The sequence below is a fragment of the Chinchilla lanigera genome, unplaced genomic scaffold (assembly GCF_000276665.1).
Source record: "Chinchilla lanigera isolate Chin_1 unplaced genomic scaffold, ChiLan1.0 scaffold00002, whole genome shotgun sequence".
Classification (NCBI taxonomy): domain Eukaryota; kingdom Metazoa; phylum Chordata; class Mammalia; order Rodentia; family Chinchillidae; genus Chinchilla; species Chinchilla lanigera.
The window spans coordinates 20683402-20698906 of NW_004955403.1; the positions used below are offsets into that span (position 1 = coordinate 20683402).

Genomic DNA, 15505 nt, shown 5'->3' on the forward strand with positions numbered 1-15505 from the left:
ATCATTAATACCTGTTTCCCTAGCAAAAACCAAACAACCACATAAAAAATAACAAACCAATAAACCCCTACAAAATATATCCATTCTTAACTAATAGTCTTACTTTATACAGAAAATAGATGCAAATAGATGAGAACTACCTTCAGTACCAAATGTTTGACATAAAGGACAGAAAAAAACACAAATTAAAAATGTAACTTTTAATCAATCATAACCCTTCTTCTGCTTTCACAGACATCTCCTAACTGCAGCCTGTAGGTTTGACATAAGCTTTGAAGTATGTTTTGTTTTTCATGGTCTTTTGGAAGATCCCTTGATCCCAGCTATAGCTAATATTCATTTATGCTCTGGATTTCTAGGTACTGTGACCATCTGAAGAACTTTCCTTTTGCAGTTATCTTCTTTTTGCATCTGTTCCTATTGGGTTATTTGTACTGACCTATAATCCTGCCATAGTACAACCATGGGCAGGGTGTAGTGACCTATTCTGACCTATTTCTTTTATGCTATACCCCATTTCTCTTTTTCAAAGTATAAAATTTTCTAAAAATTCGTCTGTAGTTGGTATGTCTTTCCCTTCTACTCATTTCTTCTCAGTCTACTTTATTTAGGTTTTATTTCTACCACTTTTTATTTGCAGTGGCTTATTTCAGGGTCACTAATGTTTTGATCCATGTTGTTCAAACCATTTCTCTTTTCTTAAACAACTTGACTTCTTTTTTAAAATTTTCTTTTCTTTCTTTTTGTGGAAAAAATTAAAACAAAATTTCATAACAAAATACTAGGAGAATAACAATAATTAATACATTGAGTATTGTTATCTTTAATTAATCAGAGTACAAAATATGGGCATAAAAAATTCTCCAAACGATACTACCACAAACCTTTCTTTTCAATGAACTAAGAGAAACTAGAAGCATAACTATCATGCATTTTGTTTTTTCCTTTTTCCTTCCTTCATTTCCCCCCTCTGCCATCCTAGTTCCTTTTTCCTTTTGAACAATTTCTTTCCATTTCACAATATCTGTTGTACATTTTGGACCTTATTTACTCTTCTCACACCAGGAAGACAATACAGTGTTTACATATGCAAGTCTGATTTATTCCACTTGAGTATGGTCTGTGGTTTCATCCATTTACCTATAAAAGCCTCGAGTTTATCTTTACAGCTGAGTAGTAGTCCATTGTACAAAATCATCACATCTTTTTTATCCATTCATTCCTCAATTGTTATTTGGATTGTTTCTAAGATTTAGCTATTATAAATTGTGCTGCTATAAACATCAACTTGATTTCTTAATAGTATTTGAATTAATTCACTTATCTACTCTTCCTTGAAATGTTTGCATCATTAAGTGTCTTTGATAACATTTCACTGTTTTAGTTTTATTTGTATCTCCTCTACTGTAATTCTGCCCTTGGCTTTCTCCTTTTGATGATTTAGATTTGTGCTTCTATGATATAAAAGTAATCTATGTTTATTGTCCAGTATAGTATCTGCCAGTTATTTGTGGCTATAAGCACTTGAACTGTGGCTAATGCAACTGAAGAACTGAATTTTAAATTTAATTTAGTTTAAATTTAAATTGTCCTATGTGACTAATGGCCATAATACTGGATAATACATCTCTAGGTGATACTATTCACTCCCACGGGTTTAAATACAGCATCATGTTTTTGTTAATGACTCTCAAATCTAAGTCCCTGCCTTAGACTCTCCCCTTCAGCTACAGATATGTGTACCTAACTCTGTAGTTGACATTTCCACTTGGGAGTTCAGTGAGCACCTCATACTTATAATAACCAAAGCAGAGTTATTCTTGGTTCTCCCTTTTATTCCCATTTTCCTCTATCTGCTCATCTCTGTGTCTTCCCCATATCAGTAAATATGTAAACTATACAACTAATTGTTCTAGTCCATCGCCTTAACCACTCCGCCACGACTACAGATACAACTAATTGTTAATATCTGTATTCAACAGGGTTCTCTAGAGATACAAAACCAATAAAAGATATCTGTTTATGTATCTAGCATCTGTCTGTCTGTCTGTCTGTCTGTGTATCTGCAGTTAGCAAACTGGTGACTCAGGAGGGCTAATGTTTTAATTCCAGTCTGATTCTGAGAACTAAGATCACCAGTGGTATAAGTTCTGGTATGAAAGCTAGTAGGCTCAAGACCCAGGAAGAGATAAAGTTTCAGTTTGAGTCAAAAGACAAAAAGATGGATATCCCAACTCAAGGCAGTTAAGCATGAAGAGTTTTTTCTTACTTGTGGGAGGATCAGCCTTTTTGTTCTATCCAACTGAGTAGATGTGGATTACTTGTTAGGGAGGGCAATCTCCTTCACTCAGTTTATCAGTTCAAATGTTCTTCTCACCTCAGAACACCCTCACAGATATGTAGGTTTGTATTTGACCAAATATCTGGATAACCTGTAGCCCAGTCAGATTAACATAAAATTATCACAAGACTAAAAATCTGGGAGTCATTCTTTATTCTTTCACATTCATTTACTTATTCATATATTCGTATTTCACATACTGAGTCTGCCAACAATGTATAAATCAGGAAAAGAAAAACTTGAGTAAAATATTTTAATACTAAATTTATGGAGACATTGTGAGATTAGTACAAGTTACCTTTGGCTTCTACAATTATAAGAGGTGTTCAAAGTGGTAGCCATTAGCTTCTAGACATTTATTAGTATGGTGAACTGCTGAAGTGTGTATACATTTTTTAGTGGACTCTATATTTTAAAACCCTTATTTGAATTACTTCGTATCACCCTTACCTTGAAATTATCTTAAATCTGACCATTTCTCTCCTTATCTACTACAGTTCTTATTTGCCATTATCATCTCTTGCTTCCATTAACCCATTGTCTTTTTTAAAAAGTAGTCTATATTTAAGGTATACATCTGTTTTTTTAATTTAAAATTTTTTTAATTAATATATGTTCATAGTTTGTTTATATTCTTTGTGTAGAGTTGATAATGTGTATAACATATCTTAATTCCTTTTATCATCCGCTTTCCTCCTTTCTCCCCTTCCTGATCTCTTTCTCTCTCTGTCTGAGACACGGTCTCGCTAAGCATTTCAGGCTGTCCTTGAGCTCACTTTGTAGCCCAGGCTGGTCTCAAACTCACAACGATCCTCCTGTCTCAGCCTCCCCAGGGCTGGATTACAGGTGTGTGCCACCATGCTTGGCTCCACTATGATCTCTTGATCTCCTTCCCATTGGAGAAAGATGTATCTCCCTCCTTCCTATTTTGCTCTATATTTCTCCATTGAATTTCTATATAAGAGAAATCGAGATAGTTAAGCTTGTATGTCTTACTTATTTCATAATTACAGTCTCATCTGTTTTCTTACAAATGACTCCTTCATCTTTCTTTATAGTAGAGTAATACTCCTTTGTGTATAAATTCCATATTTTCTTTATTCTTCTGTTGATGAGCATACAGGCTGTGTCAAAGATTTAGCTATTATGAATTGTGCTACTATAAACATGGGTACGGGTGCTTACTGTAATGTGATGTCTTGTCTCTTTTGCTTAACGTTCTCTAACTTCCTTTTGTAACCAGAATAAAATCTGAATTCTTACTGTTTCTGTTTTATATCCTTTTCTGTGACTTAATTTTCTACTCTTCTTTTTTCATTTTTGTTTCAGCCATACTGGCCATCTTTTTGTCCTGAGGTTCTCAGAAACTCAGGTTCTTAATTTATAAAATGAGATCAGAAATGTTTACTTTAATAGGATTGTTAAAGTTTTCAATCTAGCTGTATGTGAAAGTATGTAAAAACTGCAAAACCGTGTTATACAAATGTGAGATGACTGTACTGATTCTTTTGAAGTCTTTATTCTTGTATTTTTTTCTTGCTTTAAATGAGTTAGGACCCAGCATAATATTTGCTTGAAGTGGAAATAATAGGTACCTTTGGATTTCAGTAGGAGAGCTTTAATATTTTACTATGATATTTCCTCTGGTTTTAAAAAATGATAATTTTTAGCAATCTAAACAAATTAATTTTATTGTTTTCAGTGAAATTTAATGACACAGTAGATGGCAAGAGGAAGTAGTTTAAAACAAGTATATTCTTTGACTTCCAGAAATAACAAAATAGTAAAAGATATACTGTAAAAACTTTATTTCAAAAGGGTCCTGAGGAATACATTAAGGAAATTACAATGTATGAATATTTTAAGTTATAAACAGTAAAGTTGGATGAGGTGGTTACATAAAAGAGATTTTTTTGTTTGTTTTCCCCCAGGATTTTTTTTTGCTTTAAAAATTTATTTCAGTCTTTTATTTTTAAAATTTTACTAATACACTTAAATAGGCATTAGATGTATACTTAAAATAAATTTTATAAAAGATTGTCTTGCAGCCTTCCACATTTTAAAAGAATAAAATCAGGTGTATATATATGTGTTTTTAATCATGAGATTATTGATTATGTCCTTGCTTCTTGCTCTCTATTAGTTTTAGTTCAAATTGTACCCAGCATAGATTAAAGCAGGGATTTGCAAATTCCAGCCTGTGAACCACGTTCTGTCAACCACTGTGTTCAGTTTGTAAAAATGGTTGTTATCATTTTAAAATCATTGAAGTAATTGAAAAGAATCATAATATTTAGTTAAGTTCTTTTGAAATTTGAATTTAACTTCTTATTGGAACACAGCCCGGATACACATTTGTGTGTTGTCTGTAACTGCTTTCATTCTGTAATGGCAGAGTTCTATATTTGTGATAATACTGTATGTGGTATTCTCACCACATCAGACTATTGGAGGACAAATCATGTCTCATTTCAGACTGTTCTACCACAAATCACAGTGATACAGTTACAACTTGACAGCATTTTAAGTGCCATGTATATTGTTTTATTGTGACAATGTTTATTTTTACTATCAGTGAATACTCATTATATAAAAACAAGAAAAATAGACTTTGAATGTTGCACTTTTAGGACACAATGCAACATGGATTATTTTGTTATCAAAATGCAAAGAGGTGTTTAAGAGAGTACAGAATATGTACTGTGCTAAAAGAGTACAGTATATGTTGATATTACTGTACTAAGTACTCATTGTGATACTCTTTTAACTCACAGAAAAGCAGTGGTCATAAAATTAGAAAATTTAAACCCGGTGTGGTAGCATATGCTTGTAATCCCAGCAGGAGGGAGGTCGAGGCAGGGGAATCACCAAGAATTTGAGGGCAGCATAGGGCTACATATTGAGTTCAAGATCTAGTTTAGACTCTATGCTGAGACCCTGTCTCAAAAAAAGAGAGAAAGAAAAAAGAAGAGGAAAATTTAAATGATGGAATATCTCATCACTGCAGAATTTCTTCATGAAAATAAAAAGTGAAAATGGGGCTTCAGCCAAAGTAAGAGTCTAAGTAGCTTGTTTGTGACATAAGGAAAACCATTTACCAATGGTGAGTTAATTAAATTGTGTTGGATTATAGCAGCAGAAGAAATGTGTTGAGAGAAAATATGCTTGTTTAAGATTAGTAACCCTTCAGCAAGAACAATTGCTTGGAGAATTAAGAAAGTTCAAAGCAGCCTAGCCAATTTAAAATGAGGCAAAAGATGTCAGAATGATCTTCCTTCTTGATGACTTAGCAGATACTACTATTCTTGTTCATGTGTAATTTATTGAGGAGTCACCTCTGAGCTTGAAGTGTTCGGAGAATTATTGTCTGTAAAACTTCTGTGAGGAACAATTTTTAGGTGAGATTATTTTCACAGAAATTCAGAAGACACTAATTTATTTAACCTGAAGTGGAATCTGGATGTGTATAAATACTGGTTTTATGAGACAGGAGGATCACCTAGACTTCGAGGCCACCCTGGGCTATATAGTGAGTTCAAGACCAGCCTGAACTACATAGCAAGACCCTGTCTCAAAGACACTGAAACAAACACTGTCATAAAAAATATGCTTAAAGGGAAAAAAAGGCTTAACTGGACATACTTGCAAAGCCAAATTCTGTGTTTATTGGTTGTGTTACTCAGTAGCAGATACTTTAACGTAGAGAATAGCACAACTTCCAAAGTTGGAGGCATTACTTATTTCTCTACTGTAGGAATTACTTCTCTACATTAAAATATCTATCATCTTGTTATTGGATCAGTAGTTCATTTACTGTCATAGACTTTACCATTGTCAGGCAAATTTTTATCAGAAATAGATATCTTCACTTGTTCTGCCATGCAACAGTTTGTAAATAAGAAGAACCACTTTCACATACTGTGTTTGAACACTGACTGGCCTTGGAAATTAGCTTTTAATGCAGACTTGATACTGGATCTTAGTGAATACAGGCTAAGATCACAAGGCACAACTATGTGTACTTGCTAAACACACTGTGGTAAAGTCATTTATGAAATAAATACCATTGCAATGACAGAAAGTAATTTTAAAAAATGAAAAGTTAAAACAAGAACTGGACACATTTACAAAGCTCATGAAAGTGTAATATGTTTAAGTTCTGTGTTTATTCATTGTGTTACTCAATAGCACATATGTGGGATCTTCATTCGCATGTATTTTTGCAGCGACAGATGCATTATCTGAGCTCCAATTATAGTTTCAGTGGTATTTTTCTGATCTTAATTTGAGTGTAAAGGAAATTTCCATATTTTTAAAACTACTTAAATTGTATAATTGAGGATCTTCTAATCTTTGATTGGAAGTGATTAATTTGAAATATGACATGCTAAAATGCACATATCAAAAGAATCTAGCAGACTTCTGTAATACTTTCTAGAATGAAACACTTTATAAATGCTTTCTAAGTGATGAATATGCTCATTAAAATCAAAGGCTCATGGATATCAATATTTGGTAGTATCTATATAAAAACATTTAAAAATTTCATAAAATCTCATTAAGAGAGAGACTTTTTTTTTCTTTTGAAATAGTGTCTTGCTATGCAGTTCAGATTGGCCTTGAACTCACTGTGTAGTGCAGGCTGGCCTCAATCTCATGGCGATCCTCCTGCCTCAACCTCTTGAGTGCTGGGATTACAGGCATGTGCCACCACACCTGGCTCAAAGAGATAAAAATTTGCAATCAATTATGATGATAGAGAATAGTAGCTTTGAACTTCAGTTCTGTGAAAAATTACTTTCTGTCCAATTCCAATTAATAGGTAGATCTATATTATAAAAAGTTGAACTAAATATTATTATATTTTAATATTTTCAGTAAAATGCTTGTGAACGTTTTTTGTCTTGTTTTTTTTTAACAGACCCAATTTTACTGTTTGTCCTATAGAGCCTAAAATATGTTATATGAATGTTTAAGGAAAAGTTCTGATATATGGATTAAAGGATAGATGTTTGCCTTAGTCTTTAATTTAAAGAATTCTCTTTAAAGGTATCAGCAGCTTTGCTTCTTCTTTAGTAATAAATATACTGGGATATGAAAAAGTACTTAATATTTTAGAAACAAAATTATACAGTAAAATCATCTTTTTATAAGTATGTGTTTCTTTGAAATTTTATATACATAGTATACTTTGAATTAAGTGTTCAGAGTTTTGCTAGAGTTTCAGTGAAGTAACATTATTTACATATTTAACTAAAAATTCAGAACAGTTATTTAAATTCTTATGATAAAATGTTTAAATCCAGTCATAATTCTTTCTTTCTATGTAGCCTAGTATTCCTATTTGTTACTAGTTAAATGTTTCTAGAGAAAAACTGGAAACCTAAATAAATTTATAAAGTAGACATTAACGTTATTAAGTAATAGCCTTTGAATTGATTCTTTGTTTCATCATTCCCTCCCAAATAAGCAGGCTAATCTTAGAAACAACTAATATTCCTTTCCAAGTCCCTCCTCCAGCATAATAATGAAGACTTTGTTAGTGCTCAGTACCTGGGATGTTGACTAATGTTATTAAATATCTTCTGTGCTTCTCGTTTTAATAAACAAAGATACAACATTTTTGTTACCAATGTATAAAGATAGATTTGGTGTTAATTTTGTAAATTAATGTGGGTGGAGTGTTCAGAGAGAAATACTAGGAAGCAGTTCTGAGAATATTTAATATATGTGTGAATACATACAGCTTTAAATTTGAAAGATATTTTATGCTATATGTCTAGTTAATCTTTTTTGCTAAGACAAAATACCCAACACCCAAAGTTAAAGGAGGAAAGGTTTATTTTGGCTTACAGTTTGTAGAGGTTTCAATTCATAGTTGACTGGTTCCAAGGCAGGACAGCATGGCAGAAAGACGTCGCAGAGGAGAAACAGTTCATAGGGGACAGGTGACACACAGTCATTGCCTTTTCCTTATACTCTATCCAGGTTATCTACCCTTCGGGCAGGTGGCACTCACATGCAGGGTGGGGCAGCCTTATTCCTAGCATTGCACCGTGAGTCAGTCCCAACATCACATCCTTGATCCAAGAATCACGCCCCCTAGATCACCCACCTCTGAAGAGCCCCACCTGTGACTACATGAGATTTTGGGGGAACATCTAGGTATAAGCCATAACACTACAAAAAGTCCATTTCTAAGTGGCTTGTCGTATATATCAAAGGCAAAAAATAAATATATATCAGATAATAAATAACTAGACATAGTGCACTTTCCTGTCATTAATAGTACTCTGAGAGGCTAAGGCAGGAGAATTAAAAATTTGAGTCCTACCTGGACAGTTTAGTGACTTTGTGAGATCTGTCTCGAAAAAAAAAAAAAAAAAAGCTGGGGATATGACTGAGACAATTTTGTCACTAAGCATTTTTAGAGAAATCCTGAAATGAGGAAGTTTTCTTTATATATATCATTTGGCATGATTTTTTTCCTTACATAAGTATCTTAATATCTGATTTAACCTCATTTTAAATCTTGTTTTGTAGATGAAGCATTGGATGACTTAAAATCCCAGAAGAAAAAAATAGTAAGTTAACTTTTACTTATTTATTTATCTATCTATGTATCTATGTATCTATGTATCTATGTATCTATCTATCTATCTATCTATCTATCTATCTGTCTGTCTTTTTGAGACAGGGTCTCACTATGCAGTTCTGACTGGCCTTGAGCTCACTTTGTCAGCCCAGGCTGGTCTCGAACTCACAACGATCCTCCTGCCTCAGCCTCCCAAGTGCTGGGATTACAGGCTTTGCACCACCTCACCTGGCTCTAAGTTAAATTTTGCTTAAAGTTAATTTATATAAACTACTAAGTTAACTGGGTAATTAATGTTTCTGTGCTATAACTTAATGACTTCCCAAGTAACAAATATGCTTTTAAATAGTATTTTAATGATAAAGTTAAATTATGAATATTTTTATTAGTTAATAATTACTGGCAAGGAAATGTAGTTTAGATGGATTTCTGAAAGTCTGGGAATCTGTGTCAGCTGGAATTAAATAAATCATATTGGAGAACTAAATGAGGCACAGAGTAAAATGGTGGGTACCCAGATTGTTTATTAGATTGTTTATTAGGTGTTATGGACCAAATATCTACATATGTCAGATCTTAAATTTTCTTGATACAGTAAGTTCGAGATAGAGAATCAAGAAGATTGGTTGTAAGAGACAAATTCAGCATTAAAAGCTATAGCAGGAGGGTAAGAGAATTTTCTTCTTCACCATCTCCCACTTTCTACCAGTAACACTGATCACAGGGCTGGCTGTATCAGGCCAGTTAAAGGCATCCTTTCTGCGTATTGAAGAGAGGTTGAAGAGTCAGAGGAAGGTGTTTAGAGATTGATACGTGATAGTGAGCTGGTCTTGGTGCTTGAGTTGGTGGTCTTATATTTAAAAAATTATGATTGTTTTTAAAGTATGAAAATAGTTGCTAATAGTACTATCATGTTATATGGAAACTTATTAAATCAAGTTTAATTGGTTCAATGATCAGTGCATTTTTAGCTAGAGTGTAGTAAGTTGTATTTGCTAGCTTTTCATCATTTTGATAAAATATCTGAGATAATTTATAAGGAGGGAAGGTTTACTTGGCTCATAGTTTGTCTATGATTGCTTAGCCCTGTTGCTTTGGGCCTGTGGTAGCACAGCACATCATCATGGAAACTTGTGGTGGTGGAGGTCTCTTTACCTCATGGCAGCTGAGAGGCAAAGAGGAGAGCAACAGGCTGGGTTTCCAGTATTTTCTTCAAGGGCGTGCTTCTAGCAACCTAACTTCTTTCTACTTGTCTCTATCTCCTGAAGGTTCCACTACCTGCATAAGTTGGTAACCAAACTTTAATGCCAGATCCAAATTATAGAACCATAATAATAATGTATGGAACTAAGGAAAATGATGAAGATTAAGATTAATGTTAAAAATTGTTCTATGAGTAGATAATAAAAGACACTGATCTTCAGTGCTTTAAGTACCTGAAAAGTAAAGGAACTTTTTAATAATGAAGGATTCCTTATGTATGTTTGTTTATTTGATGCCTCTTCTGTGTTTTGTGAGGTATTTGTCAAAACTGCCTTGACAATTTTGATGTTAAAACAAAGAAGTATATTAATTATATCTTATTTATTTTTGCCATTTGAGAAATTCAAGCACAAAAATACTGACTTTCACTGATATAGGAGTTGTGGTAGGTTGGTTGGCTTGCTGATGAAACAAAAAGAAGTGCTGAGGGTAGTAATGAGAACCAAACCCTGCTAGAACAAACTGAAAGGTAATGATGAAAACATTCCCTTCTAACCTGCAGTTTTGCTTTCCATAGTTTGTTATGTAGTCACCTGTGGTACAGAAATAATGAAATGAGGCAGGTGTGGTGGTAAATGCCTGTAGTCCCAGCTACTTGAGAGACTGAGGCAGAAAGACTGCTTGAGCCCATGAGTTTGAGACGAGTCTGGGCAACATACTGAGATCCTCATCTCAAAACCAAAGCCAAAAAATTTAATGAGAACTTCCAGAAGTAAGCAATTCATAAGTTTTAAGTTCATTTTTATTATCGTATGTTATGATCTTTAAATTGTATATTAGTTAATACTGTTAATTTGTTAATTTATGGAATAAATTATTATAGGTAATGTGTTTGGTACTTTCTGAAGTTTCACATATTTAGTAGGAGTCTTGAAATACATATCTCATGGATAAAGGGACACCACTGTAGAAAAAACAAGGAGAAAGACAAAAAAAAAACCCCCAAAAACAGAACAAACAAAATCCTAAGGGATGAAAAGCAGCATTATGTCAGTAATATCCTATGACCAGAAAACAGAATCTTGAAGAATGTGTGATTGGCAAAAATTTTGTAGAGTAACAAAGCAGACTTGAAAAATTCTGTGAAAGCCGAACTTTACAGTATTTGCTACTTCAATTGCCCTTGAGGGAATTATGACATAAAAAATACTACATCTGATGGCAGTTGGGAAATTCAGTTCAGTGGTTCATAACTGTGTATATCAGTATTACAGAATAGCTCAGTGTGGCATTTCTCTTGTGATATGACTAAAGGAAGATAACTTGGCTTTACTTTATTAATTAGAGAAGGTAATTTTTATTTGCTTGATTGTTACTGGTTATAATACTCTGGCTGTTGGGAGTTAGTCCTTGGTTTTTATTGTTCAAGCCTTAACAGCACTGCTTTGCTGGAGTAGCTTTCCGCATTTGGAACAATAGGTGTTAAGGGTGAATTAGGAAGCTGCTCAGTGCTGATGATCCTGCTAGTAGTGAGAGGCAAAAGAGGAATTTTTTTTTGGAGGGGGATATTATTTTTGGGCAATAGCTAAATATAATCAAAATTACTTTGTTCACTGATATTTAGGTTTAAATAATGGTTATCAATCTAGTTATCTGTGTCTCATCACTTTTCTTTTGTTAACAAAATTAATACAACTTGTATTTTCTACTTCGTATTTTACTAATTTCGATTTCCTTAGGGATTCATCTCTTTAATCTGGATAGGATTGTAATTTAATTTGAAATTTATAAAAGTGTAATTTGTAGTGATGAATATGAATTACCAGTTGGTTAAAAAGTTACATTACTTGGAAAGGAAAAGGAATAGCATCTTGTTTACACGTTAAGAGCTTAATGTAAATATTTACTTGTGAAAATAAAGCTAGGAATTAATCTTTAGTCATCTAGAAATTCCCAAGTTTGGACATGTATATTTTGCCACTTAAGTATTTTGTGGCTCTTTAAATTTATTTTTTCGTTTTTAATTTTAATCACTGTATAATCTGTACAGTAGTAGATAATCCCTCTGCATCTGTGGTTATTCTTTTAAACCAATTCAAAGTCAAGACTTAAAGTGTAGGAGTTAAAATTACCTCTTTAAATGGCTTCATTTTTCCAGAATAGTGTTTCTATTTGGTAATTCCTGGCACTTCTCAGGAAATATATGTTCCTGAGAAATTGGGAACATGGGAAAAATGTTACAATTCTCTGAGAATTAAAATTCATTAATCAGCTACAGATGTTACTGATTCAAGAGAATCTGTAAGTGTTAGTTGAAAGCAAGAGCAAGAAATTCTTACGTGCTGAGCTACAGGGTAATGCCAGCATTTCTGGGTGCCGGACAGAGACACGTAGAAGTGGCACAGTCTAATCAGTATGGCTTTTCTGGCCACGCTGTAAGCATGCTTTTGTGTCCCTGTCTCTTACTAATGGCAAGTCATTCTTTTGTTTGTTTTTTTTCCGGTATCGGGGATTGAACTCACGAGCTTGCGCTTGCCGGGCAGGTGCTGTGCCACTGAGCTAACTCCCCAGCGCCCCCCGCCCCCCTTTATTTTGGTTTTCAAGTCATTCTCGCAAATAAATACTAATATGTTTAATATAGTATGATTTAAGTAAATGTTATGAATGATACTCCATGAAATAAGTTTTGGAAGCAAAAATAAGTCCATAAATTAATTGGTCGTATTAGCATCTGTTTCTTTGTAGGGTTGTTAACTTCACTAGAAGTTTCAAATTATAGTTGTATACTGCCAAGTAATATTTTCTGATGTTTTCCAGTGTTTAAATATTCACTATAGGCTACATATTAACAGAAGAAATGCATAAAAAAGCATGTGCAATACTCTTAGAAATCAGAAAATGATTTAAAATCTGAACTAATAAAAACATAAATTTCAACAGTAGAACAAAAGTAGAGCAGACAATATTTTCTTCATCATCATAATAGTTTATGTAATAGAATGTTCTCTAATACTCTAACTGAAGATGCTTTTGGATCCACTCTCAGTAATTTGACTGAAGGTAATGAAAAGTGGAAGAAAGCTTTCTATATCTGGCATTTTTTTATGAACTAAAGTATACTAGGTTGAGCAATTAATGCTTTGTGTGTTTTAAAATTTTCATTTGCTAGTAGTACGTGTTTGTAGTACCTGACTACACCTAGTGTGGGGCATATACACAATACATTTTAATTCTTAATTCTTTTTAGAATGGTAATGTCAGTATTAGACATTTGTAGAATCATGTTTTACAGTTTAAAAAATTCCTTTGCCATTTATCTTATACTAGGCTCCCCCACCCGCTGCCTTTTGTTGCTGGGGATTGAGTCCAGGGCCTTTGTGTTGAGATACATCTTGAGCCCTTTAAACTTCTTTATTTTGAGAGAAGGTGTTACTAAATTGCTCAGTTGCTCAGGGAGGCCTCAAACTAATGATTCTCGTGCTTTAGTCTCCCAGAGTGCTGGGATTACAAGTGTGTGACACCATACTGAACCAGTGTTTTCTTCTTTTAATGTTTTCTGTGATAAAATGACTATATCAGATAGAAATTATTTTTACATGTTGTTGAATATAATCTTGACATAGTAATGTTGATTCATAATAAACAGGTATTTTTATTCTTTAATTAATTACTTAGATGTGGGAGTCTCCCTGCTTTTGTTCTGGCTAGCCTTGAACTCTTAAGCTCAAGAGGATGCTTATGTTTCAGCTTTCTGAATAGCTGAAACTACAGGCATGCTTTACCACACCCAATTATTTTATCTTTTTAAATAAAAAAGCCCATGAAACTTTTAGTAAAACCTTATCACAGAGAGATTCACTTTTTATAATACCACTCATTATGTTTAAAGTATATTATGCAAAGTATAGGATAGTAATTCAATGACTTAAGGAATTCTCACAAATTCCTATTTTTAATTTCTGAATTCTTGGATTAATCGGTAGGGTATTTAGAAACACTGTTTCAGATCCATTCTGAATAATAGAAGTATCGCTGAAAATTTTGTGTCAGTGTTTTATTCACTGTTGTGGACTCTTTCTCCTACATTAGTTAAATTCTAGACTGCTGCTGTGAAGAAAGTATTTCCGTATATTTCTTACAAGAGGAGAAACCAAGGCTAACAACAGGCAAATAAACTTGCTCAGTATTTCTAAGAATAGAAATAAGCTTTAACTCACACTCCCCACTACCCCCCCACTAGAGATTGAATTTCACTGAATTACATCCCCAGCCCATGAACCCAGATCGCTTCAGATTTTATAATTTCAATTCCATGTTCTTTCTTTTGATCCTGTATTTAAAACATACTATTCATTTAAAACGTGGATAAATGTGTGAAGTAAGCTATTATGAGAATCTTTTTGTTAGACATAACTGCAAAGGAAAATGAGCATGAATTTGTACCTTTTAGTACTTTTAAAAAATGATTTTATAAGATAAATAACTAAAACATAAGAACACACACATGAATACTCAATGAATAATGTACTAGGAGTTGCAGTCATTTATTGAAGTAGTGTTTTGCTTCCAAGTTTTATATGTTATTTTAATTTTTAAAATTTTTGATGCCAGAAATCGAACTCAGGACCTTGCTCTTGCCAGGTAGGCGCTGTGCCGCTGAGCTATCTCCCCAGCCTTGTATGTTATTTTAAAGGTTACAATTGTAGCTCTTCTTTTTAAGCTAAATAGTAGACCTGTGCTGTCTAAATCAGTAACCACTAGCACTACATGACTATTTAAATTTACATTATTTAAAGGGAAACAAAACTAGAAACTTAGTTTCTCAGTCACACAAACAATATTTTAAGTGTTTACTTATCATATGTGTCTCAATGATTTCTGTCATGGCAGTATAGACCCATTACCATCATTATATAAAGTTCTACTGGACAGTGCTGGTTTAAAACACCAAAAATTGAATTTGCAGAGGTCAGAGATGTAGTTCTTGGGTATTCCATATAGATTATATGTTACACCTTCTCTCTACCTCCACTCCTAGTTTTTTCCAAACTCTGAAATTACAAACATTTCTCTTTTATTAGATAATCCAACTTGCTTGTCTTGAGAAGTTATCATAAATTTGAAATAATTAGGAAAACACTTCCATTTCACTAAACTGAGGTTAATAAATCATTCATCTAAACCCTTAGCTTCTTAATTGTTGAGTTGAGCGTTTAATGAAGAATCTATTAACTACTATTGTGGCAGAATATTTTTAGCTGTGTTTTAACTCAATAAATGTGCTCCGGGTTACATTTTAAAATAAGTGTCTTTTGGAATGAATATGACATTTAATGAATCTAAGTGGTTATTAGTGGTCACTGAGA

The 15505-nt window shown here is 33.2% G+C and overlaps 1 protein-coding gene across 6 annotated transcripts in view; it reads left to right on the forward strand.

Moving 5' to 3' along the window:
- Kiaa1715 (KIAA1715 ortholog) overlaps nucleotides 1-15505 on the forward strand; it is a 73213-nt gene that overhangs the window by 28441 nt on the left and 29267 nt on the right. For all 6 annotated transcript variants that reach the window (XM_005373417.2, XM_013512812.1, XM_013512816.1 and 3 more), the window contains exon 6: nucleotides 8885-8925. In XM_005373417.2, coding sequence (XP_005373474.1) covers nucleotides 8885-8925 — 41 coding nt within the window. The remainder of the gene's footprint in view (nucleotides 1-8884; nucleotides 8926-15505) is intronic.